Genomic DNA, 27877 nt, shown 5'->3' on the forward strand with positions numbered 1-27877 from the left:
AATTGGTAAGCTCCCACTAATCTCCTCATAAATCATAATAATAACGCTGATTTGAAATGTCAACTTTGGAATATATATTTAATGTTAATAATTATAATTAATAAATTTTAAAAAAAAACGAAAAGAAAACTAATAAATTATTGATTTAAAAGAAGAAGGAAAGCAATGGTCGTCTCAGTCTCCATTGATAACAGAGGAGAGAGAAAGTTCACAATCACAACAATGGCCAAGTCGCCATATCCCAACCTTCTTCCTCTTCTCCTTCTCCTCCTCCTCCACTTCCCTTATTCATCTTCCACCATATCTCTCGGCTCCGTCCTCTACGCATCATCCAATTCCAACCAATCATGGACCTCTGCCAATTCAACTTTCTCCGTCTCCTTTCTTCCATCCTCTTCTTCCCCTAACTCCTTCCTCGCCGCCGTCTCCTTCGCCGGAAACATCCCCATATGGTCCGCAGGAACAGTCGACTCCCAAGGCTCCCTCCTCCTCTCCTCCTCCGGCTCCCTCCGCCTCACCGACGGCTCCAACGCCACCGTCTGGGATTCAAAAACCGATTCTCTCGGCGTCGTCTCAGCTTCGATTCAAGATTCCGGCAACCTCGTACTCCTCGACAACCAAACCAACCCGGTCTGGTCTTCCTTCGACCACCCCACCGACACGATCGTGCAGTCCCAGAACTTCACCGCCGGTAAGTTCCTCCGATCCGGCAACTACTCGTTTCACCTAGAGAGGAGAGGGAACCTCACGCTTAAATGGAACAACACCACGACTTACTGGAGCCAAGGGCTAAACTCGTCTTTTACCTCCAACTTAACGTCTCCGAGTTTATCGTTACAGACTAACGGAGTCGTGTTGATGTTCGATTCGACTCTCAGCGGAGGAACCGAGACTATTTACAGCGACGATTACGGGGAAGGGAGCAATACGTTTAGGTTCTTGAAGCTAGACGACGATGGGAACCTGAGGATCTACAGCTCCGCGAGTAGAAACACTGGTCCCGTGTCGTCTCATTGGTCAGCTGTTGCTGACCAGTGTCTTGTTTATGGTTATTGTGGGAACTTTGGGATCTGTGGTTACAATGATACGACGCCGGTTTGTTTCTGTCCGTCTCGTAACTTTGATCTTGTTGATGTGAATGATAGGAGGAAAGGGTGTAAGAGGAAGGTGGAGCTGAGTGATTGCTCTGGGAACGCGACCATGCTTGATTTGGGTAACACTAGGTTGATTACGGACGCGAGTGACCCTAACTCTGAGGTTTTCTTTGCCGGCAGCTCGCCTTGTAGATCGAATTGTCTTGTTAGTAGTACTTGTCTTGCTTCCGTATCATTGTCTGATGGGTCAGGAAACTGTTGGCAGAAACAGCGTGGTTCTTTCTTTACTGGGTACCAGAGCTCATCGGTTCCTAGTACTTCTTATGTTAAAGTGTGTGGTCCCGTGCTGCCTAACCAGCCTTTGGTTGGAAGAAAAGGTGATGGCAACAACAACTCCAAAGTTCACTTGTGGATTGTTGCGGTTGCTGTTGTAGGTGGGCTTATTGGTTTGGCTGTGGTGGAAGTAGGTCTTTGGTGGTGCTGCTGCAGAAATAATCCAAAGTTTGGAACTTTGTCGTCTCATTACACTTTGCTTGAGTACGCTTCTGGTGCACCCGTGCAGTTCTCCTACAGGGAGCTGCAGCGCTGCACCAAAAGTTTTAAGGAGAAGCTTGGAGCTGGAGGGTTTGGTACTGTGTACAGAGGCGTGCTCTCGAATAAAACCGTGGTTGCGGTGAAGCAACTAGAAGGAATAGAGCAGGGAGAGAAGCAGTTTAGGATGGAGGTTGCAACCATAAGCAGTACACACCACCTGAATCTAGTGAGACTGATCGGGTTTTGTTCCGAGGGAAGACACAGGCTTCTCGTGTACGAGTTCATGAGAAACGGATCTCTCGATAGCTTCCTGTTTACTACTGACTCAGGGAAGTTGTTGACTTGGGAGTATCGGTTTAACATTGCGCTTGGAACGGCAAAGGGGATAACTTACCTCCACGAGGAGTGCCGTGACTGCATTGTTCACTGCGACATTAAACCTGAGAACATTCTTGTGGATGATAATTACACTGCCAAAGTCTCGGACTTTGGACTCGCCAAGCTCTTGAACCCGAAAGATAACAGACACAAGAACATGAGCAGTGTTAGAGGAACAAGAGGCTATTTAGCACCTGAATGGCTCGCGAATCTTCCCATCACTTCGAAGTCGGATGTCTATAGCTACGGAATGGTTCTACTAGAAATAGTCAGCGGACAAAGGAACTTTAATGTCTCGGAGGAAACGAACCACAAGAAATTCTCGATATGGGCATACGAGGAGTTTGAAAAGGGCAACACCGAGGCCATCCTCGACAAACGTTTGGGAGAAGATCAAACGGTTGATATGGAACAAGTGAGGAGGATGGTTCAGACAAGTTTTTGGTGCATACAAGAGCAGCCGTTGCAGAGGCCGACAATGGGGAAAGTGGTTCAGATGATAGAAGGAATCACTGCGATAAACAAGCCACCACGTCCAAAGACCTTGAGTGAAGTGTCGTTTTCAGCGAACAGTGGGAGCAGAACCCACGCGTCTATCTTGGTTGGTTCGGGTCCGGCTCAATCATCTTCTTCGTCTGCAACAAGGTCGTTTCAGACAGTGGGAATCACTTCATCTTCCACAGATTAGTGAAGGTTCATTGCTTGGATCTTTAAGAGTTGTATTGTGATTACTAATGTGTAGGTTTTGTTTTACAGTTGTAACTTGTAACTGTGTAGGATCTTTTGTTTCTAAAACAAAATAATAAGTTTTTTTTTATATGCATAATATAATCAAGGTTGTTGAATGGTTCAAGTAGATCCCAAAATTAATGTGAACATTAGAATTAAAATTTGCAAATACTCAACGCGATTTTAAAATAGTGCATGATTGGAAAAAGTCTTGGAGTTGAAGATCTCAATTTGTTTCAATATTGTTGCGTGTACGTCGTCTCGTTCGAGCATGAAACTCGTTGTGGAAAGAAACATAAAGCAAACAGCTCGACATTTTTTTGACGAGATAAAGAACTAATACTAATTGTTAAAAATGAATAATTTTAGCATGTATTTTCATTGTCAAGTTGACTTCAAATATGAGTGATTTACAAAAAAAACATGCTGAAATTGGCTTAAAAATATACCTCTAGTGATGAATAACGAAAAAAAAAACTGAAAAGGTTTCTATTAGAGTGTTGGTTTAGTATTGGTTTAGTATTGATTTAGACTTGGCTTATTCCGGTTAAGTCTTATCTCTCTATATAAAGAGAAAGACGTTGTAACAGTTTCACTTAACTTGAATAAGAGGAAATGTTCATCATCATGTAACTAACTTTCTCTCTAGTTTATTCAAGTAACATGGTATCAGAGCGTTGAATCTAACGTTCAACAATCACGATCTTGAGCTTGGATCTTCATCTTCTTCTCTCGATTCGATCGGAATCAGCTTCCGATTGATCGGATCTTCGTTTCGCTATGGTTACTCTTCGTCGATCAACTCGTCGCGTTGGTCGAGCTTCATCTGCAGCTACACGCCAGCTCCGGCGAGATCTGCAACCGTTCAACCTATTCCGGTGAACAACTCGACTATTCCGTCGTCTTCATCAGCTCAACCGATTCAAAATCCAACGGCTATTCCGTCGTCATCAAATTTTCAGATTCCGATTCAACCGACTATTCCGTCGCCACTATCAGCTTCACTTCCAAGCTTCTCTATTCCGGATGCTCTTGGTTTTGATCTTAATGGTATTCAATACTCTCCGTATTTCTTAACGAATGGTGATAATCCAGGAACATCGTTGATCTCTGAAGTTTTGGATGGATCTAATTACAATACTTGGAATATTGCTATCACCATTGCGTTAGATGCTAAGAACAAGATTGCTTTGGTTGATGGATCTCTCCCACGACCTGCTGAATCGCATCCTCATTTTCGAATTTGGTCAAGATGCAATAGTATGGTTAAGTCATGGCTGTTGAACTCTGTTACGAAACCGATCTATGGAAGCATTCTTCGCTTCAACGATGCATCTGAAATATGGAAAGATCTCTTGGCTCGTTTTCATATGACGAATCTGCCAAGATCTTATCAGCTCACACAGCAAATCTGGTCTCTCCAACAAGTTTCATCTGATCTATCTTCCTATTATACTAAACTGAAGACTCTATGGGATGATCTTGATGGAGCAGATTGTGTGAAAACATGTCATACTTGTGCTTGTTGCAAAGCGACTGCGACCAAGATTGAGCACACCAAAGTTATAAAATTCTTGGCTGGTCTCAATGAATCTTATTCCAATGCTCGCAGTCAAATAATCATGAAGAAGAATGTACCGGATTTATCTGAGGTATACAACCTTCTTGATCAAGATTTTAATCAGAGAAACATCACCTCTGTACAAAATGCAAGTGCTTTTCAAGTGGCGAGTTCTGAAACCATTTCTGCAGCAGTGAATGCAACTTATACTACACGTCCTTCTCGACCTATATGTTCACATTGTGGATACAATGGTCACACTATTGATAAGTGTTATAAGATTCATGGCTACCCTCCTGGTTTCAAGCACAAGAAGCCACAACAAGATGGTAAAGCACAGCCTACTGTTGTTAAACATGTTGTTGCTCAGTTGACAGTGAATGAAGCTCAACAGAATGTTTCTGAAATGATAAATCCTCTATCTCGAGATCAGATACAGGGAATGATTGATTACTTCAATGCTCATCTGAATCACTCTCCAACGAATGTTGCTTCTACATCTACTGGAACCATAACTGCATTACCTGGTATGGCTCTTTCTTCCTCTACTATTGGATTTATTGGAATGCTCCGAGCAACAGGAAATATGTTATCTTCTAAGTCATGGGTTGTAGACAGTGGTGCTACACATCATGTTTCACATGATCGCAGTCTGTTTGAGACACTATCGGATTCTCTGGATAAATCTGTTACTCTTCCTACTGGCCTCAACATCAAAATTGCAGGCATTGGACAGATTCGTTTGAATCAGTACCTTCTACTTGCAAACGTTCTTTACATACATGACTTTCGCTTGAATTTACTCAGCATTAGTCAACTAACAAAGGATTTAAAATGCAGAGTAATATTTGACGAAGCTTCATGTATGATTCAGGATCCTATCAAGGGGCTGATGATTGGTCAGGGTGAGCAGATATCCAACTTATACGTCATGGATGGAGCATCTTTGAATGAACCAGGAACTACACAGCAGAATCATTTTATTAATGTCATTGTTGATACTTCTTTATGGCACAACAGACTTGGACATCCGTCCCTTAATAAGATTGATGTCATTACTGATGTACTTGGTATTCAACAAAAGAATAAAGGAAAATTTCATTGCTCCATCTGTCCTCTTGCAAAGCAAAAGAATCTACCTTATGTTTCTCACAATAACATGTGTGCTAACCCTTTTGATCTGCTGCACATTGACGTCTGGGGTCCGTTCTCAGTCCCTACTACTGAAGGATATCGTTACTTTCTCACCATTGTTGATGATCACACACGAACTACTTGGCTTTATCTGATGACGAATAAAGCAGAGGTTTTGACAATCTTTCCTGATTTCTTAACAATGATTGAAACGCAGTACAAGACTCAAGTCAAAGCTGTTCGTGCAGACAATGCTCCTGAACTTCGTTTTGATGCTTTATACAAGAAGAAAGGTATCATCTCATACCATTCTTGTCCAGAAACTCCTCAACAAAATTCAGTGGTGGAAAAGAAACATCAACATATCCTGAATGTTGCACGATCTTTGATGTTCCAATCACATCTGTCTCTTGAATTCTGGGGGGATTGTGTATTAACAGCTGTGTTCTTGATCAATAGACTACCCACACCTCTTCTGAACAATCGTTCTCCGTATCAGGTTCTTACTCATAAGCAACCAAACTATGGTGAAATGAGAGTGTTTGGTTGTCTAGTCTATTGTTCAACTTCTTCTAAAGGTCGCCACAAGTTTCAACCACGAGCACGTCCTTGTGTGTTTCTTGGCTACCCTGCTGGTTTTAAAGGATATAAACTCCTTGATCTTGAGACACAGTCAATACACATTTCTCGCAATGTAGTGTTTCATGAAGACATATTTCCTTATGTTGATGACACTACTGCGAATGATCTTTTCTCAATGTTGGACTCTACAGTTGTATGTGACCCTTCTACTGAGAAGAGTATCACTGTAGTGAGTGAACGTCCTACAGTTGTGGAAACTCTTCCAGTTAGAACTGCCTCTTCTTCTGCAGATCCCGAGAATGTACCTTCTAAGCGACAATCAAAGCCACCAGGTTATCTTCATGATTACTATGTTAACATGACTGAAACGGATATTCCTTATCCATTGGCTTCGTTTGTTTCTTATGAAAAGCTTTCTAAAGAATATGATGCTTATATCTGTGCTATCTCTCTTCACTCCGAGCCATCTTCTTTTGCTCAAGCTAAGAAATTTGATGTTTGGATTCAAGCAATGAATGATGAGCTCTTGGCTTTGGAAAGTTCAGCAACTTGGGACATTGTTACTCTTCCTAAAGATAGACATGTCATTGGTTGCAAATGGGTATACAAAGTGAAACTCAATGCTGATGGCACTCTAGAGAGATACAAGGCCAGATTAGTTGCTAAAGGTTATACACAGCAAGAAGGTATTGACTTCGTAGAAACCTTCTCTCCAGTGGCTAAGATGACTACTGTCAAAACTCTTCTTGCTGTTGCTGCAGCAAAACGATGGAGCTTGACACAGTTGGATGTGTCTAATGCTTTTCTAAATGGAGATCTAACAGAGGAAATCTACATGACTCTTCCTCCTGGTTATACTCCAAAGCCGGGGGTTATCTTGCCTCCTAACCCGGTATGTAAACTGAAGAAATCTTTATATGGCTTGAAACAAGCTTCAAGACAATGGTTTCTTAAGTTCAGTGAGAGCCTTCAGCGACTTGGTTTTCTGAAGTCTCATTCGGATCATACTTTATTCATTCGTCGTTTGAAGGGTATCTACACTGCAGTACTTGTTTATGTTGATGACATCATTATCGTTTCAAAAAATGATGATGATGTTAATCAACTAAAGATTGACCTTCAGAACTCTTTCAAACTGCGTGATCTTGGTCCACTCCGTTATTTCTTGGGCCTGGAAATAGCAAGATCTTCATCTGGTATCTCTGTCTCTCAACGAAAATATACTTTGGCTATTCTTGAAGACATGGGCTTACTGGCTTGTAAACCATCTACTATTCCAATGGACCCAAGCGTCAAACTTGTTCAAGACAGTCTTGAGCCACCTTTACCTGACTCGTCTCCTTATCGACGGCTGGTGGGGCGGTTGATGTATCTTACAATCACCAGACCAGATATCACTTTTGCAGTGAATAGACTGTGTCAATTATGTGCTGCTCCTAAGAACTCCCACCTCAAAGCTGCTTATAAGGTGGTTCATTATCTCAAGGGAACTATTGGTCGTGGTATCTTCTATTCTAGCGTCAATGATCTTACTTTGACTACGTTCACTGATGCTGATTGGAGTGCTTGCAGAGATACTAGACGCTCTACTACGGGTTATTGTATGTTCTTGGGCAACTCTATGATCTCTTGGAAGTCTACTAAACAACCTACAGTTTCTCACTCCTCTGCCGAATCAGAATATCGTGCCATGGGCTTTGCAGTACGTGAGGTTGAATGGTTAGTGAAGCTTCTTCGAGAGTTTGATGCACCTCAAAATCAACCAGTGGCTTTCTTTTGTGATTCAACAGCAGCAATCCATATTGCTAATAATGCTGTGTTTCATGAACGCACAAAACATTTGGAGAATGATTGTCACAAAGTTCGTGACAGGATCAATGATGGTCTCATCAAGACTTTACACATTCGGACTGATATGCAGATTGCCGATGTGTTCACTAAACCTCTACAGTCTGGTCTCTTTCACAGTCTTATAGGCAAGATGTCTTTAAGTTCAATATTCTCGCCATCTTGAGAGGGGCTATTAGAGTGTTGGTTTAGTATTGGTTTAGTATTGATTTAGACTTGGCTTATTTCGGTTAAGTCTTATCTCTCTATATAAAGAGAAAGACGTTGTAACAGTTTCACTTAACTTGAATAAGAGGAAATGTTCATCATCATGTAACTAACTTTCTCTCTAGTTTATTCAAGTAACAGTTTCATATTAAATTGTCCGGACGAAATAGTCCAAGTGGTAAGACGGGCTTTGGTGGCAAACACCATCCGGATTCGATCCCTCCCATGCGAAAACTATTCTGCTTCGCTCTAGACACCAAAGCGGTACTGGGTTCGATCCAGCCTAGGTAAAGCCCTCCCGGGTGAAGCGGACCGCTGCTTGACCGGGCCCAAGGATTGACCCGCAAAGCGGAGAACCCTGGATTATTAAAAAAAAAAAGGTTTCATATTAAATTGAGAAATCAGGACAACTCATCTTAGTTTTTTTCACCAAAAGCACTCATATTTCTAGAATTGTTAAAGAGCGAGAGTTTTGGAGTAGGGTTTAAAATTTAAATAAATAAATATTAAAATTTTCAAAATAAAATTTTTAAAATAGTTTCAAAATGTATTTTCACATTTCAAAAAGAAAAATTAAAGAAAAAACTCAAAAAAGAATTATAAAATTTTCAAATTTGAAAACAGATAATACAAAACTATAATTTTCTTTTATTTTTTATTTTTTAATTTTTTATTTATTTTTATTTATTTATTTTTATATTTATATATCTATAAAATAAGGGGTGGAATAATCTTTTGCTCTTTAATAAACTCTCTTTAGAATTCATTTAGAGGGTTTGAGTGATAAAAACTTAAAAAATAGTTATTTGATAAAATTAACCTATTAAATTTGCTTAAGATTATTTTTCTACAGTAAAAATATATATTAAATAAGAAAAAATACAGAACCAAACCAACTGCTAAAACCAGTTAGATTAAATTGGAGTGAATTTGGAAAACTTAGCTGACAGTAAATAAGAGTAGGAGACAATATCTGCCATCAGCCGAAAGTCATCAGAATCTTTCTCAGAATAGATATAGATATCATATTAATTACAATTTATTGCTTAAAGCCAAAGCACTAAAGAAAATTAAAACCGGGATGAAGCATACAGAAAAGCAACGAGGCGAGTAAACACCATCAGACAAGACAAAGAAAAATATGGGAAAGAGACCTGGAAAAAACACCAAAAAGTTAAGAAAACCACAAGATCCGGTCTATATCACCGGTTCGAGCATACGCTTAGAGCATCTCCAATAGCACTATATTTTTTTCTCTATAATTCCCACAAAAATAGAGTAACTCTATTATAGAGTAAGTTTTGCTCCAATGGTTTACTCTATAATAGAGTTACTCTATTTTTGTGGAAAAAATAGAGTGAAACCATTATTTCACTCCAAATATAGAGTGGAAAAATGGGTTTACACTATTTTTTCTATAAAAATAGAGTAACTCTATTATAGAGTAAACCATTGGAGCAAAATTTACTCTATAATGGAGTTACTCTATTTTTGTGGGAATTATAGAGAAGAAAATAGAGTGCCATTGGAGATGCTCTTAGGTATATCTAGACTGAACCCCGCAAATCATTCACCCCCAACTACCTCTAGCAGTCATCTGTCTCAAACTCCTGTCGTCTTTAAAGCAAACATCTAAGGCGATATGAAAACCACCAGAGACACATATCTGAAAAAACTGTCCACCTAACGTCAAACCATCATCCAAACGAAATCTAAGCCACCACACCTCTTCATCGGAAAACACTATACTACCAAAGATTTAGAAAAGAAAAATGAGATGAACTTAAGAATATCTATCTTATTAAAGTAGAAGTACTATTTCATTTTGTTTGGCAACTGTGATAGTAGAGTAAAAAAAATTGACGTTTGGACACAAGGATAAAAAATTAATAATCACATTAATTATTAGCCCTGCAGAAACAATTAAACCATATATTAACCAAATTGCTATAACTGGATCAGTTAGAATAATATTCTCTGCTCATAATATCTCAACTAATAAAAGCTGAACTTACGGTGCAAGTTAAATATCTCTAGCTTATTTAAAACTTAGATCTATCATTTTACATCACATAAAAAATTCTGTTATTAGACAATTGGGCCATTTTTAACTTGATAGATCCATTTAGATTAGTCAATTATTTACTGCATTGGGCCACCAAATTTTTTGTTGTTTTATTATACTTATTGAAATTTATACCTTTTATATAATATATAGGTAATTATATTGTTATCTAAAAAAATAAAATACTATATATTTCTAATATCAAATAATATTTTTCAAATACAAGAATAACATTTTTCGAGAGAATGTTATTTAAAAAAAAAATCTATATTATTAAAGTAGAAGTACTATTTCATTTTATTTGGCAACTGTGATAGTAGAGTAAAAAAATTGACGTTTGGACACAAGGATAAAAAATTAATAATCACATTAATTATTAGCCCTGCAGAAACAATTAAACCATATATTAACCAAATTGCTATAACTGGATCAGTTAGAATAATATTATCTGCTCATAATATCTAATAAAAGCTGAACTTACGGTGCAAGTTAAATATCTCTAGCTTATTTAAAATTTAGATCTATCATTTTACATCACATAAAAAATTCTGTTATTAGACAATTGGGTCATTTTTTTAACTTGATAGATCCATTTAGATTAGTCAATTATTTACTGCGTTGGGCCACCAAATTTTTTGTTGTTTTATTATACTTATTGAAATTTATACCTTTTATATAATATATAGGTAATTATATTGTTATCTAAAAAAATAAAATACTATATATTTCTAATATCAAATAATATTTTTCAAATACAAGAATAACCTTTTTTCGAGAGAATGTTATTTAAAATTTTTTTTTATCAATTTTCTAATATTACAATATCAAATAGACAATGCAAATATTTATTTTTGAATGTTATAAATACAGTAAAGATAATAAATATGAATCATACGATATAGCGTGCAATATACCTTATCCAACCCAATCATTTCTTATTGGAGATAAATCGATAATAATTTTACACAATAAAGCAAACACCCGCCCAGTCGGGCGGGTCAATATCTAGTACATGTTAGATTTAACTCCTCAGACGTGAATTGTGAATCGTCTTAAGAAAAAAATATTTATAAAAAAAAAATATATAAGCAGTTTGATAAAGTACAAATATCAGTAAGATATAATGACTAAAAATTTATGACATAAAAGGAATATAACATTGCATTCATAAATTTAATAGAAAAGTTTACATGATAAATATTCTTCGGTGATTCTCCTAAATTCATTTATCTTTTATCATTTGGATTTTTTTTGGTAAGAATTTCATTTGATTTTATAATAACGTTTAAACATTCTACTCAACATAGTAAGATTCTAGAAAAATCAAAATCAAGAAAAAGGTAAAATGAACAGTTTGAACGTAGATTGCTTTAGAATCGTAAACAAAAGACCGTGTTGAATCCAATCACCATCACTGCTGTAAATAAAGTTTTATCCTCGCAAATATAGTCTAGTGATCTAAAAGATGTTTTACCGCATTAATTTCTGTAGAACACATTTGTTTAAGAAAAAATTACATTACAAATCATATTATATCATTTTATTACATGCTAAGACACTTGTGAGTACTATGACACTTTTCTCAACTCTCTCTCTCTTTCTTTTCGTTAGATCTCAAACATAAAAAAAACTAACTAGATTCCCTTTTGGCGGAATTAACCTCCAAGCATTGATCTTCTAAAAGCTCTAACGATTGAGATTAAATTAAGCAGATCTGGAAAAGACACATATCTGCTATTTAAGCACAACCATTCGATCTACATGCTTCTCTCCTAATTTCAACGGTCCAGATTTTACTCTAATATTAATATAATCCTCTTTCTTCTCCTCCCTCCCCAAAAATCGTCGACTTTTGTTTGTGTTCATCAAAGAAAAAAAATGTTAATTAATCCAAGATTTTCAACCCTGTTTATTGGATTCTAAGTTGTGGTTTGTGAGCTAACCTTGTTTAAGAAAATTGTTTTACTGTAATCTCATATTTTTCACTTGTTGAATAACAACCATAAAACTTATTGCAAGTAACTTCCATGGCGGATCACAGTATGGTTAACGACGGCGAATGGCAGACGGCCGACGACGGCGAATGGCAGACGGCCGAAGACGACAGCTAAACTGAACTTGCAACCAGAATCTCCATTGAACTTTTCTGATTCCTATAGCCGAACACTGCATTAATTTTTTTAACCTCTCAACTTACTACTCTTTTCATACTCCGACCGTGTACACTTAGTAAACGAATTTCAGGTTGTCCATGTGTACAGTCATGCTTCTTTGTACGCATGTACACATTACCGTTACATAGGACACACAACCACACTTCAATCATGTGTCACCTAATAAGTCGTATACACACAAGAACAAAATTAGTAGCCACATATTTACACTTTGCCACGGATTTGAGTTTCCCAAAGGAGTAGCCTGTACATTTTTGCTGCCAAGCTGTCCATGTGTACAAACTCACTTCTTTGTACGTGTGCACACGATAGAGTGTCAATCATAGAACAAATGGAGTTGAATCCACCTTACAAGTCATATAAATTCAAGAACCCATACAACTCAAACATAGCACACACAGATTTTAATCCACATATACTTTATTTTATGTGGGAGCTACCCTGATTCATGGGAGCTACCCTGATTCTCTTGTAAATGGTGATTGTGTTGCTTTGCCTTTGTCTTAAAACAGAAAATGACCACTTTGTTGGTACATCTTATATAATAAAGTTGGCTTTTTTTTTGGGGGGGTTTTAATGCCATGTGGCACACTCCTTTTAATAATTTTTTTTTTCTTAATTTATATTTAATAGGTTTTAATGTTAGTTATGAAAGACACTGAGTTTTAAAAAATTTCCTCATAAAAATCCAAGCATTTATAACAATGTTTTGAACCCAAACAAGAGCCACTGTTGAATCGGTAAACTCTCCAACCCAATATAAATCGGATTTGAGTTTTGTGAAAAAGCCAAAATTTAAAACTCCAATTAAAACCTCCAAAAACTCACTGAAAGCCAAAACCCGATACTGGTTGCACCACTAGTTGAACCAATAGATAATTTTTTTTTTAGTTTTAGTTATATTTTAAATTATGTTTTATATTCTAAATTTCCAATTATCTTATATAATAAAGTTGAGTTTTTTTCCTCCCTAGGAGGAAACCCAATGTCATTTGGAACACTCTTTTTAATAATTAAAATATTTTCTTAAATTATATTTAATAGGTTTTAATGTTAATTATGAAAGATATTGGGTTTTTAAACTTTTCCTCATAAAAGCCCAAGCGTTTATAACAGTGTTTTGAACCCGAACCGGAACCACTGTTGAACCGGTAAACTCCGCGACCCAATATAAATCTTGTTTGAGTTTTGTGAAAAAACCCAAAATTTAAAACCCCAATTTAAAACCTCAAAAAACTCACTAAAACCTGAAATCCAATACCGGTTACACCACTGGTTGAATCAATAGATAATTTTTTTAAAAAGTTTTTAGTTATGTTTTATATTATAAATTTACAATTGTAAAATTAGATTTTTTTCAGTTTTATTACCGTCTTCCTATTCTTCTACACTACAATTTACGTTTACAAGGAAGGTGAGTAAGCGTGATCGTGCTCGACCCACACATCCGTAAAACAATCTCAAGGACGATCAAACTTATTATTTCTCTACATTACAATTTACGTTTGCAAGAAAAGTGAGTAAGTTATTTATTATTTAACTTATAACAAATCATTACATTTTTAATTTACAGATCAAAAAGAATAAGATCATATGATCATGTGGATTACAAAACATGTTTTGAATTGTTGAAGAACAAGAACATGGCGAATTGTTGGTAAGTTTTAAAATTTAGAAGAAAATCAAAATTAGTTGATGTGATTTGGTGTTAATTTATTTTTGTTATTGACAATTTACTGATATGATGTTTTAATTTTGGTTTATTTTGCATTGGAAGTTTAATTTATTATTCACATTCGACATAAATATTTGTGAATTGTATGTCTTGATTTTTTTAGATGTCATAACTCTTATGTTACGAATTTTTTAAATAGTCTAAACTATTTTCTAATATTTTGTATGTCAAATGAAGATAAAAATATAGAAACCAAGGTTAAGTATTTTCTAAATGTTTTAAGCATAAAATAGATAAATATCAAAACTATTATATAAAATTTTCATAGCTAATATATTATTATATAATAAAACTAATTCATTTATTAACATACGGTTCATCAGCGGTTGGTCCAATAACTCATTGATCCGATCAATTTAGTGATCCGATCAATCGTTAGATTCAGTGTCTGGATAGGATTTCAGAATCACGGTTTATAGGTTTTCTTTATATTTGATGTTGACTATGGAGAATAGAACTTCTATGATTCTCCATAGTCAACAATCTGTATCACTTTCATAAATTCGACCCACATGATCCGTATGACCAAAAATCTTAAACCTGCATCCGCCCGCCAAAACCCGTGGGTAAACCGTCTTATCCGCGGGTAATAATAATTATATTAAAAACTAATTATTTTAATTATATATTAATATTTTAATTATATATTAATTATTTTCATTATATATTAATTATTAAAAAATAATATTAAAATAATAAATTACAACTTAAATTATAAAAATATTTAATATGTTAATATATTTTTACGAAATATAAAAGAAATAAAAACTTTTTTTTTGAATTTGCGAGTCGACGGGTACCCACGACTCATATTCGGCTGACCCGCATCCGCCCCGCTTAAACTAATCTTAACCCATACCCGCACTCGCAGTTCGAAAATTTTAAACCGATCTACCCGCACCCGTTCCGCGGCGGGTCAAACGGAGCGAAGCCCCCGGAATTTGAATTAAATTTCCAGCTCTACTAACCACTATCAAAAAGATTAGAAAATATCATTTTATACATATTTTCATTTCATATTTTTAGAATATTTTATTTACTAAGATCATATAATAAATTATAAATTCATGTAACAATACAGCATATGAACCCGGCGCTACCGGCGTAGCGCCAGAATATCATTAGTATGTACATAAAACATTTGTACATGACCATAACTATCTATGTGTACAATTGAAATCTGGTGTACACATGTACACAAACAAATAAGATTATAAACCGTAAGACAACCATTTTCTTCAAACATCAAACCTTAACTTAAATATATTCTCCAATAATAAATAAATATTCTTTCAAATTATTTCATATTACATGACAAGAACTTAAAATAATTGATGTGTATACATGGATCTTGCGATCCAGTGTACATGTAGTTCCTAAGAAAAAGTATACATGTGGATACTATTATGAAGCTTTTGTGATCTTTGTACATGTAGACTTTGAAAAATATATGTACACGTGGATTACGTTTTGGCTATGTATTGCCAACTGATAAATTTCTGGTTATTTATATACATGCGAAGTGATTGTAAAGGTGCTCTGTTTCTACTGAAAAAACAGAGTTTCTGATTTAATCTCCACTTGATGGCTTCCTCCTCTGTTTGTGTCATCTCTGTAACATAAACAGACCAAAATAATTATAGCTTTGTGACTCCAAAATTGGAACCCGCAACCCCATATCGGAATCCTAACCCACAAATTGAAACCCTAATCGCAAACACCCAAATCGAAACCCTAACCACTAGAGGCTTTTCAGAAAGTATGCAATTTTACCCTTTTGCGGAAGAAACCCGAAATCGAAACCGTACGAGATGGAAGCAAGCCAGATAACTTACCTTTATCCTTTTCCTTAACAGCTCACTTCTTTCGCGGTGACATATTTTTCTCCGCCAGCCTCCGTGTTAAAACGTCCTCTGCAGGAAATCTCGTTCGTCGCTTTCTCCAATGGACCTCTCTGTGTTTTACCAAAAAACGATGGACAAAAAATTACTAACCCATATACTTTTTTATCGTGCTTTAGGTAAATAAAAAACCCAAACTATAGCTTTATTTTCGTGTCCACAACTTCAAATCAAACAATTTTCAAAAATTAAATCTCCTAACCAACCCAACCAAAAAGAAAATGGCTAATTTATTTACCTAGATAGTTTAGCTTTTTAGAGAGAAAACATGTTTTCAACCATTGGAAATTACCTCAATAGCACATAGTATTTTGCAGTGTAATAAAGACACGCACATAGTATTTTGCAGTGTAATAAAGACACTGAATGTGTTTTTTTTGTGTTAATAACTCTTTTTTTAATCATCAAACTCAAGCATCCGCACACACATATATTAACTAGGTGTTTTCCTGCACCATGTGCAGTAAAAAAATTTAAAATATTTTCTAACAGACAAACATAATTATATTTATTTTTTATTAATATTATAAATTTTCTTTTTCTTATTAATTTAACTGAACATTAAAATTAAGATAAAAACAATTTTGTTTATTTTGAAATATATTTAAGAATGTGCATGTATATATTTAAAATTATAATCTTAGGTAGATTTTTCTATCTATTTATTTTAATTAAATATATTACATAAATATGTAAAATTTCATAATTGTCAAAAATTAAAAATTAAACTATATTTATAAAATCTGTAGACATATATATAAGAAACTAATGATTTTACGATTTAATTTGATTTTATGATTTAATTTTTATAATTTTCTAAAAATATTTATATTTTTTGAAATATTTTTAATTTAAATGAAATTTCAAAATTTGAAATGTCATAATTGAATATATTTATTTTAATGATGATTTATGAGTTATTACCATATTTTTAAAAGTCCAAAAATATAAATCGACAATAAATGTAATACATGAGTTATTACCATATTTAAAAAGTTTACCAAAAATATAAATTAACATTAAATATAATTTTCCATGTCATATTAATCTATAAGACATATCAATTTTAGTAGCCATGCCATATTACTTTTGTGAAAATGATTGTAGAAGACATGTGGTAAAATCACTTCTCAAATATAATCTAGGGGATGAAAATTTTATAATTCTCAAAAATTAAAATTAAAAAATATTTATAAAACCTGTAGATATATATATAGAAACTAATGATTTTACGATTTAATTTGATTTTGTGATTTAATTTTTGTAATTTTCTAAAAATATGTATATATTTTTGAAATATTTTTAATTTAAATGATATTTTGAAATTTGAAATGTCATAATTGAATATATTTATTTTAATGATGATTTATGAGTTATTACCATATTTTTAAAAAGTCCAAAAATATAAATCGAAAATAAATGTAATATATGAGTTATTACCATATTTTAAAAAGTTTACCAAAAATATAAATTAACATTAAGTATAATTTTCCATGTCATATTATTTTTGTGAGAATGATTGTAGAGAAGACATGTGGCAAAAATTGTCCATGTCATATTAATTTATAAGACATGTCATCAATTTTAGTAGCCATGTCATATTATTTTTGTGAGAATGATTGTAGAGAAGACATGTGGCAAAATTACTTCTCAAATATAGTCTAGGGGATGACTTATTCTTAGGTTCACCCTAGAGTGAAGCTAGAGGTTCACCCAACCAATAGAAATCACTCATTTCACAATTGATATCTTTTAAAAAAGAAACAAAATATTATCAAGTTATATTATATTTTTAAAATAAAAATGTTAAAAATAAATAAAAATAGTAATATATGCAACAACAAAAAATTTAAAATATTTTAATTCCGTCATCAAAACACTAAACCCTAAACTCTAAATTCTAAACTAAAAACATTAACCACTAAATCTTAAAAATACCAAACCCTTAATCCTAAAAAGAGTTTAGGGACTAAGATTAAGGTTTTAGTATTTTTAAGATTTATTGTTTTAGTGTTTAGTTTTTTTATTTAAAATTTAGGATTATCCAAGTGTTTATGATTTACCTAAGGGTTTAGGGTTTAGAGTTCAGGGTTTAGTATTTCGATGATGGTATTAAAATATCTAATTTTTTTTTTGCATATACTAGACTTTAGGGTTTAGAGTTTAAGATTATACAAAGGTTTAGCGTATACCCAAGGGTTTAGCATATACCCAAGGGTTTAGGGTTTATGATTTAGGGTTTAGGGTTTATGATTTAGGGTTTAGAGTTTATTTTTTTCGATGATGTTAAAATAATATTTTTTAAATCATTTTTTTAACTACTATTATTTTTGTTTGTTTTCATTTTATTTTTAAAAAAATATAATATAACTTGACAATATTTTGTTTTCTTTTTTAAAAGATATCAATTGTGAAATGAGTGATTCCTATTGGTTGGATGAACCTCTAGGTTCACTCTAGGGGTGAACCCAAGAATAACTCTATATTAATGTAGAGAAATACTTGGGTTCATCCCTATAGTGAACTTTTAGGTTCACCCAACCAATAGGATTTCGTTATTTCATTTTCGATATCTTTTAAAAAAGGAAACAAAATATTGTCAACAATAAACCCTAAATTCTAAATCATAAACCCTAAATCCATGGTAAACCTTTGGATAAATCCTAAATTTTTAGATTTTTTTAAAAAATATATATTTTTAATACCGTCAACCAAACACTAAACCCTAAATCCTAAATCCTAAACCTAAACACTTGGGTAAATCCTAAACCCTTGGTAAATTCAAAACACTTGGATAAATTCTAAATAATTTAGGATTTATCCAAGGGTTCAGGGTTTACCCAAAGGTTTAGGGTTTACCCAAGTGTTTAGGGTTTAGTATTTAGGGTTTAAGGTTTACTGTTTGGTTAACGGTATTAAAAATATATATTTTTAAACATGTTTTTGTTTACAATTAATATTATTTTTTATTTTTAATCTAAAAATATAATATAACTTGACAATATTTTATTTCTTTTTTTAAAGATATCGAATATGAAATAATGAAATCCTATTGGTTGGGTGAACCTAAAAGTTCACTCTAGGAGTGAACCCAAGAATTTCTCATTAATGTATATATATATATATATATATATATATATTTGTCCATCAATCTTATTTAAACATAAACATTCTTTAGATTAATATTTTCTCTTTATAATTTATAAAACAATTACTTTACAGCATTTCATTAAAAATATTAATCACTTTGTATACATCAAATCATCTAAATAGATAGAACGAATCATCAGCTAAAATTATCTTACAATGTAATTCAATATTCTACTTCTTATATATATATATATATTTATATTTAAAATTTTTCTAATTGCTTAAATAATTAAATAAATTTCGTAATTATTAATCTTATAAATTAAAATTTTAAATTAAAATCTCTTGTGTTCCACTTAGTGATAAATATCTAAAATTGATTAGACACACACTAAAACAATAATATTCTCAAGAAGCAAAATTAGAAAATAGTAAATAATTTTACAGTAATATAACCAAAAACCAGAAGATGTATATATGCTGGGAAAACTAGAAGCTGACAGACCTCTGAATCATTATCAACGAGACCAAGAAAGTATGATTTTGGTCGACTATCTTACACATATTATCTCCTGATTTCATCTACGAAATCAAAAGATAAAAGATAAAAATTTGGAGATAATTAATTCAGGAAGTCATTTTTCATTCCTAGAGTAGGACACTCACCTTTTTCTACTTCTGTCCAAGACAATTTATGGCCTTCAGATCGGGTTTTTCTTCTTGCTTCTAAGTAAAATGGAAAATTTGTATTAATAAATTTCTTTTATATTTCAGAATACAAGAAGATCTAACATAATTCTTGACTACAAAGATCTATAAAAAGAATCCTTTTGATGATTGAAGAAAACTTCGACTATAGATTTATGTGTATATAAACTAAGGTTGGAGCACTTAAGGTTACTAGACCTAAACATTGTAGTCCCAGCTTTATTGATCAATAGCACAATATTTTTGATCTTTGACTTTTATTTTTATTATTTGCTTTTAGTATCATGAAAACGTTTGCATAACAAAAATTCTATTGAAAAAAGAAAAGAGAGAAAAGGCGACAAAAGAGGAGATAAGAAAAGAGACGAGCTTTCAGCTCCGGTGGTCGGAGGAGGCTCTGTAATCCGACACCGGAGGCTTCCTTGTTTATATCTCATGTTTTATCTTTGCTTCTTCTCCTCACTATCCCTCTGTCGGTGATATACTGAGGATTGTGGTTAGGTTCAACGGTGGGTTTCTTCGGATTGGTTCCGGAGCGGTTTAGATCCACCGCCAGTGACCTTGTTCTGGAGTCCAGTGAGTCGGCGAGGGTTCTGTTGGCAGAAGAAGTCGGCTTTTGGGTGAAGGTTTCAATAGATCTCGTCTTTTCCCTTTCTAGATCTACTCGGTTTCGTCGGATGTGAAGGCGCGTGAGGGTAAGGGACTTCCTCTCTCCTTTGTTCTTTCTCGGTGTTGATTATCCGGAGCTGTTGCTTCGTTGTGGAGTGGAGCGTAGAGGTTACTTTCAGGTCGGGGCTTGGTGTCTTGCGTTGATGGAAAGGCATGTTCTTGCACAAGGGAGACTTGAGTTTTGCGAGCTCATCTTTTGTTTTGATAGGAGCGGAAGGAGATAGATGTTTATTGGAGCTAATGCGTCATTTTTGGTCGTTTGTTGTGATAGTGCTGGATTTGGAGTGGTTATTATCTGGTTACTGGCTGTGTGAATAAGACGTCGGGAAGTTTTTATAGGCTTTGCCGTGGTGGAGTGATGGTGCGTATGAGGCGCGTGGAGAACCCATTCAAGGTCCAATGGCGAGTTTTAGTTGGGATTGGAGGGTTTCACAGCGACGGTTAAAGGATTCTAACCTTCTTGATTCAGTTTATGTGTTGGTGATATTCATGTGCTTCCAATCTATCGCGTTGCTCTTCTCAACTGGTGTTAATTGCTTATGAGTTCTCGTTTGGTAAACTCGTCTTTGAGAGCAGGATTGTGCTTTCCTCTCCTGAAGTTCTATTTTACCTCCATGCCTCTTGACATCCTTTTCTTTTTTTGTCTTGGTTAGCTTTAAATGTTTGTGTTATGTCTATTTCTTGGCTTCGGGTGGTATATGTTACCTCGCCGGCTTTTGGCTCTGTTTAGGATATGCAAATCCGATGTGTAAATATTGTTGGATCTAATATTAATCTACCAGATGACAAAAAAAAAAAAAACAATGTTGTTTGGGAGTATCTTCCAAGATTTTTCTTTTTGGATAATCAAAATATTATTAGCCAGTCCCTATATATATTGGCAACTTGATTGTAAAAAAATAAAACTAGATTAGGACCCGCCCTAAAGGGCGGAAATTGATTTGTCAAATTTCAATTAATAATATATAGTATATATAATATGTGTATATAATATTATATATATTTTGTGTAACATTTATATATATATACATATTAGACATATATATAATATTTATTAAATATATATAGAATTTAATAGTGTTATAATTTGTGTTGTACTTGTTATTAGTTTGTATTTAATTTTCTTTCATTTTAGTATAATAATTTACCTTGTCACACCTTTTATCTTTTAACTTATACACATAGTTATGCTATTTTTCAAAAAAAAAACTTATACACATAGTCTCGTAAAATGTAATATATAAAAAAACATATTTAAAATATTTACTGACCATATGCCACCATTATTTGGTTGTTTGAACAAAAAAAAATCATGTTCTTGCATAACTGTGTATGTTATGATATGATGTAGGTGAAGAGTAAATATATGGAAGTAAAGTTAGTGATACGAACATGAGCCTATGTTGGTCTATGCCACAATTATTTGGTTTTTGGAAGATCAATGAGCATAAGCATACACGGTCTTTGTATGCTTACGTTGTAAATGAGTCGGATATTTTTTCTCTTATGTCTGGAATGATATGGAACTCGTTGATTTAAGAGTGGTTCAGTTTTATATGATCTAATTATATTAAGAGATTAACCAAAAATATTATAAAAGTGTTACTGGTTAGGTTTAACTAATCTATGTTAGTTAAGATTTGGTTTAATTTAAGTTGGTAGGTTGCATTGTATAGGAGGCATGATATATTCTAGCAACAACTATGAAAGAGTCCAAAATTTAAATGAGAACTTTAAATAGTAGATAATCTCTAAATTAATAGATTAGATACATAAAAAGAAAGAGGAAGGAAGACTCTGAAAAAAGTGAGAAAGCCATATCGGGTTAAATCTTGGCAGGCAAACTTGAACATCTCCAAAACTCATAAAACCCTCTCTTTTCCCTCGAGTCTCGTTTCTCACTTGTGGGAGCAAGAAGGAAGGAGAAGTGGCGAAGAATGTGTTTAATCTGACTCCCAGATCCGAGTTTCTTCTGGTCTTCCGGCTCTTAGCTACTCAATTCGCTAGGATTTTCGATTTCGGAGGTTGACTTTAATGAGAAACTTAATGATGATGATGATTCATGGCAGCAGGTTCCTCCATTAATGGACAGACGGCTGCTTTCCTACGGATCACGATTTAATTACATTGTTCTTCTCTTTGAAGTTTCCTAGAGTTGGTTATTCTCAAAAGTATCTTCTCTTGGATTGGCGTATGTGAGAGCTTCATTCGAGAGAAAGGTTGAGCTAATTTTGATACTTTCTAGTGTGTGATGGGTGGGCTTTGCTCTAGGAGTTCTTCTGTAAATAACGCTCCTGGTGGAAGCTTTACCCATGTTAATGAAGAGGATGATCCTTGTCCACTGATGATGGTGAATGAGGAGGCCCACCCATCAGAGTCCTTTTCGTTTCCCAATCTGACCATGTCTGCTTCTGTTGGATCTCATCCTCAGAATATCAAGGATGGGATTCCCCAGTTGCCCAGAGTTTTATCTCACAAATCAAGATCCACCAAGTCTAGGCAAGCTGTAAGTTCTCTCTTGGGCAGGGCTGGAACCATGGGACTTGGTAAAGCTGTGGACGTATTGGACACCCTCGGGAGTAGCATGACGAATCTGAACCACAGTGGTGGGGGATTCTCCTCTGCCACCACCACCAAAGGGAATAAGATCTCAATCTTGTCTTTGGAAGTCGCTAGCACCATCGTGAAAGGCGCCAATCTTATGCATTCCCTTTCCAAACAGAGCATCGCTTATTTGAAAGAGCTAGTGTTACTTTCACAAGGTGTGCACAACCTAGTTTCCAAAGACATGGATCAACTTTTGAGAATAGCTGCTGCTGATAAAAGGTAACAACAGTATTTGTTTGACTCTTTTCTTTTGTTCGTTCGTGGTTTGGAGATAGATAAGCAACAGTTCTCTATCGTTGTTTTATAGCGAAGAGTTGAGGATATTTTCTGGAGAGGTGGTGTGTCTTGGGAATCATTGCAAGGATCATCAATACCACAATCTGGATCACTTCTTTGACAGGTGAATCATATGTTTGTCAGAATGAGTATATTCCTTTTTTTGGGGACTTTTTAATTAGTTAGTTATATCTGTGTTATGACTTTTTAGATTGGGCTCTGAATTTACACCACAGCAACATTTGAAACAGGAAGCAGAATCCATAATGCACCAGCTCATGACGTTTGTTCATTTCACAGCTGTATGGATTTTACATGCAAAAAATGGTGAAATTTTGTTCACCTTACTCTGATCATATTCTGTGTCTTCAGGAGTTGTATCATGAACTTCATTCGCTGGATAGATTTGAACAAGATTACCAACGTAAGATTCAAGAAGAAGCCAACCCAAACACAGCACAACGAGGTACCGTACCAAACCAATCATAATTCCTATTGTTTTACTCTCTCTCTTTTGATGCGGGCATCAAATCCACTGCTCATAAAGTAGACAAGATTTTCCATGTTTGGGCTCGGATGAACCTAGACGACATCAAGCCTATGGTTCGTTTTATTCAGGTGGCTGTCCCCAAACAAAGGCCACCACTTAAGCCTCCTTATCAGCTCCAAAAGATATGTCCAAAGGTATTAAAGTCTTGGTCAAGACTCATTAATAAGCAAATTTCAATCTCTTGAGATCAGCCTTTTGACCAGCCCATTTGATTCTTATCTTAATGATGTTTTATCCTAAAAATCATCCTTTCATTTTATGTCTTTTGATTCTGAAACCTTGTCCAAGAGCTATATATAAAGCTCCTCTCATTTCATTGTAAAATCAGACTTGAGTATTGAATAAAAAGTGAGATTTTCTCTTGAGAGCTTTTATGCTTGTTCTTGTTATTTCTAAGTTATGTGAGATTCTTTCTTTGGATGCAAGTGTGGAACCTTTATCTTTGTGTGAGATTCACTTAGGTTCTGGTTCATGATCTTATCTCAAAGTCTTTCACATCTTTGAGTGGCTATCTTCATTCCATTTAGGCTGTCGGTTTTGATTTTTTGTGAGAAAAGCTAAAGTGAGATTCTGAGGCTGTATCATTTGGTATCAGAGCCAAAAGCTCCTATCATCTATCCTTTTGTTTTTGTTTTGTTTTGTTTTGTTTTGTTTTTTTTTCTCTATTCTCCAAAGAAAACCCAGAAAAAAATCAATTTCCTCTTTCTTTCTTTTCTGTTTTGTTTTTTTTTTTCTAAGTTTTTGTCAAAAAAAATATAAAGAGATATGAAAAACCAGTCCAGCAATGACAACATGGCAAACCATCTTTGGAGTCTTTGAAGCAAGAAGATTATTATTTTGCAGGAATATCAGGCCCTGATGACTACTTTGAATGGGAGAACAAGATGAACGAGTTCTTCAATTTTTGCGGCTGTCCAGATTTTGAGAAGATATACATTGCTGCTGATCAACTCATCAACCAAGCTCAACACTGGTGGAGCCAATCTACTGCAAAAGAAAATCATCGCCGGTATTCTCGAGAATCAACTTGGGATGAGATGAAAAATCTGATGAGGAAGCAATACATCCCACACGATCAATATCAAGAAATCCGGAGGAAGTTTCGTACACTTTGCCAAGAAGATAAGACAGTCATGGAGTATCTCAAGCAATTCAACCATCTTCGCATTCGGCTCAATCCAGGAGTAAGCAATGAGAATGTCATGGACCAGTTTGTTTATGGGCTAAGAGATGAGATTCGTTTTCACCTGCAAAGGTACACATGCGATGGTTTGGACGGGTTGGCCCAACAGGCAGCCCAAATTGAGCATGAAAACAAAGAGCCTGAACCGCTTGATCCATCAGAAGAGGTCCAACAAAATTCGAGGTACATCCTTATATCACATGAGCAAGTTTTGAGGACAAAACTTTTTCAAGGAGGAGGGTATGATGCGGGCATCAAATCCACTGCTCATAAAGTAGACAAGACTTTCCATGTTTGGACTCGGATGAACCTAGACGACATCAAGCCTATGGTTCGTTTTATTCAGCTGGCTGTCCCCAAACAAAGGCCACCACTTAAGCCTCCTTATCAGCTCCAAAAGATCTGTCCAAAGGTATTAAAATCTTGGTCAAGACTCATTAATAAGCAGATTTCAATCCCTTGAGATCAGCCTTTTGACCAGCCCATTTGATTCTTTTCTTAATGATGTTTTATCCTAAAAATCATCATTTCATTTATGTCTTTTGATTCTGAAACCTTGTCCAAGAGCTATATATAAAGCTCCTCTCATTTCATTGTAAAATCAGACTTGAGTATTGAATAAAAAGTGAGATTTTCTCTTGAGAGCTTTTATGCTTGTTCTTGTTATTTCTAAGTTATGTGAGATTCTTTCTTAGGATGCAAGTGTGGAACCTTTATCTTTGTGTGAGATTCACTTAGGTTCTGGTTCATGATCTTATCTCAAAGCCTTTCACATCTTTGAGTGGAGATCTTCATTCCATTTAGGCTGTCGGTTTTGATTTCTTGTGAGAAAAGCTAAAGTGAGATTCTGAGGCTGTATCATCGTTCTCCCTTGGTTATTGATCTAATTTGAACATAAGGTGTGGGAGATACCGTCGCTATCTTGAGAAGTGAATTGAAAAGTCAGAAGAAGCATGTAACTAATTTAAAGAAAAAATCCCTTTGGTCTAGGATCCTGGAAGAGGTAGAAGGGCTGCTTGCTGCAAACTGAATACTTCCTCTCTTGACTCCTCTGGATTTCATTGTTAGTTCTTGAAATTACTAATAATGCTTAGGTGATGGAGAAACTCGTTGACGTTGTGCATTTCTTGCATTTGGAGATTCACGAATCCTTTGGGTGTGCGGGTGAGGCTCGATTACTGTATAAAGCATTTTAGTCTTAACTCCCCTTTGAGATTTTAGTTTTCATTTTTGTTTCCAAAATGGAAGCAAGTGCTTACAAATCATGATCAATCTACCTGATATGCAGATCTAGATAAGCCTGCAAATGACCCACCAATAATCAATCATGAAAAGTTGGGCTATACTGGTCTTGCCTTACACTATGCAAACATCATTACTCAAATTGATACTCTTGTAAGTCCTTTTTTTTTATCTCTTCTGTACTTTCCATGTTTTCTAGTTAGACTGTGATTGTGAATCGTCTGTTCCTCGCGTCCCACGGTTACTTGATCTTATTAGTGATCTACCACCAAACATTAGCAATATCAGTATCAGTATCAATATGATTGAAACCACGATCGACGTTGGTTTGTGGAATTCATTACAAATTAAGTTATTTCGTCGTCATTTCTTTGTGTAGGTGTCCCGATCTAGCACTATGCCTTCGAGCACAAGATATGCTTTATACCAAGGTTTACCCCCAAGTATAAAGTCTGCTTTACGCTCCCGAATACAGTCGTTCCAGGTTAAAGAAGAGGTATTAGTATTCTTATACAAATGCCCGTAATGCTTCTCTTTTGCTGCTGACAAAACGAATTAACCGCGTGCCTTGTTAATTGAAATGTTATTTTTATTTCTACTCACCAACCACACTGTGTATCTTTCTTGTTTATAATAAATTATAACCAGCCCTGTCCCTCAAATAAAAGCCGAAATGGAAAAAACGTTGCAGTGGCTTGTTCCTGTTGCTACAAACACAACCAAGTAAGCTTCTTTAATTCTCCTTGTATGTGTCTTGATTTTATCGCAACCAGAGCGTTGGTTTAACCTTTTGGAGTAAGTTAAGACTTATTATTCTGTTAATTTCCGTTGTCAACCAGAGCGCATCACGGGTTTGGATGGGTTGGAGAATGGGCAAGTTCCGGGTAAGCCATGAGGACAAAGCTTGATTCGTACGCTTATATTCTCTCTTTCTGTATAGCCTCACTTTGCGTTCCTGCTGAATGATGGATGGATGTGAAAAATAATTATAGCCTCACTTTTCGTTCCTGCTGAATGATGGATGGATGTGAAAAATAATTTCAGGTCGGAGGCGAACCAGAGACCAGTAGGTCAAACCATACTAAGGATAGATACGCTTCACCATGCAGATAAAGAAAAAGCTGAGTCTTACATGTTAGACCTGGTGGTATGGCTTCATCATCTTGTAACCCAAGTCCGGGCCACTACTGGTTTTGGTCTAAGATCTCCGGTTAAGTCTCCAATTAGATCACCTAACCAGAAAGCGATCCAACTCTCCAGTGGTTCACACAAACCAAATATGGGTTCTCCATTACAGAGTATGGAGGATAAAGAGATGCTTAGAGACGTGAGCAAGAGGAGAAAGATGCCAGGAATTAGCAAGAGCCAAGAGTTTCAGACGGTGGCTAAATCACGACTTTGTAAGCATCAAAGAGTGAGAAAAAGCAGTAGCCACTTGCCGGTGACGGGGGAGATGATGAATAGTAAGAAGGATACATTCTCAATCAGAAGACCGTCTTTTGTTCCCATCATAGATTTTGACATTGATCGTATGAAAGCCCTTGATGTGATTGATCGCGTGGACACCATTCGGAGATTTTACTTATACTAAATTTACATCATCTGAATTC

At 35.0% G+C, this 27877-nt stretch overlaps 2 protein-coding genes and 1 long non-coding RNA gene across 3 annotated transcripts; 2 read left to right on the forward strand and 1 right to left on the reverse strand.

The window, feature by feature from the left end:
* Positions 1 to 133: 133 nt before the first annotated feature.
* On the forward strand, positions 134 to 2823 carry LOC108822643 (G-type lectin S-receptor-like serine/threonine-protein kinase At1g34300). The gene is given in 2 exon segments (XM_018595775.2): positions 134 to 2684; positions 2686 to 2823. Coding segments are annotated over 2 exon segments (2568 nt in total). The 5' UTR covers positions 134 to 165; the 3' UTR covers positions 2735 to 2823.
* Positions 2824 to 15305: 12482 nt separating this feature from the next.
* Positions 15306 to 16168, reverse strand: LOC130498575 (uncharacterized). Its single transcript, XR_008937460.1, has 2 exons — positions 15877 to 16168; positions 15306 to 15653 (listed from the first exon to the last, which is right to left on the reverse strand). It is a non-coding gene; the product is annotated as an uncharacterized LOC130498575 (long non-coding RNA).
* A 6492-nt stretch (positions 16169 to 22660) lies between these two features.
* On the forward strand, positions 22661 to 27858 carry LOC108820184 (protein PSK SIMULATOR 1-like). The gene is made up of 11 exons (XM_056992906.1): positions 22661 to 23235; positions 23324 to 23416; positions 23504 to 23594; positions 23665 to 23758; positions 25925 to 26028; positions 26120 to 26189; positions 26314 to 26420; positions 26647 to 26767; positions 26918 to 26990; positions 27107 to 27151; positions 27312 to 27858. The coding sequence occupies exons 1-11, from the start codon at positions 22661 to 22663 to the stop codon at positions 27856 to 27858; spliced, it is 1920 nt and encodes a 639-aa protein (XP_056848886.1).
* The last annotated feature ends 19 nt before the right edge of the window (positions 27859 to 27877 follow it).

The sequence above is a fragment of the Raphanus sativus genome, chromosome 8, assembly GCF_000801105.2.
Source record: "Raphanus sativus cultivar WK10039 chromosome 8, ASM80110v3, whole genome shotgun sequence".
Classification (NCBI taxonomy): domain Eukaryota; kingdom Viridiplantae; phylum Streptophyta; class Magnoliopsida; order Brassicales; family Brassicaceae; genus Raphanus; species Raphanus sativus.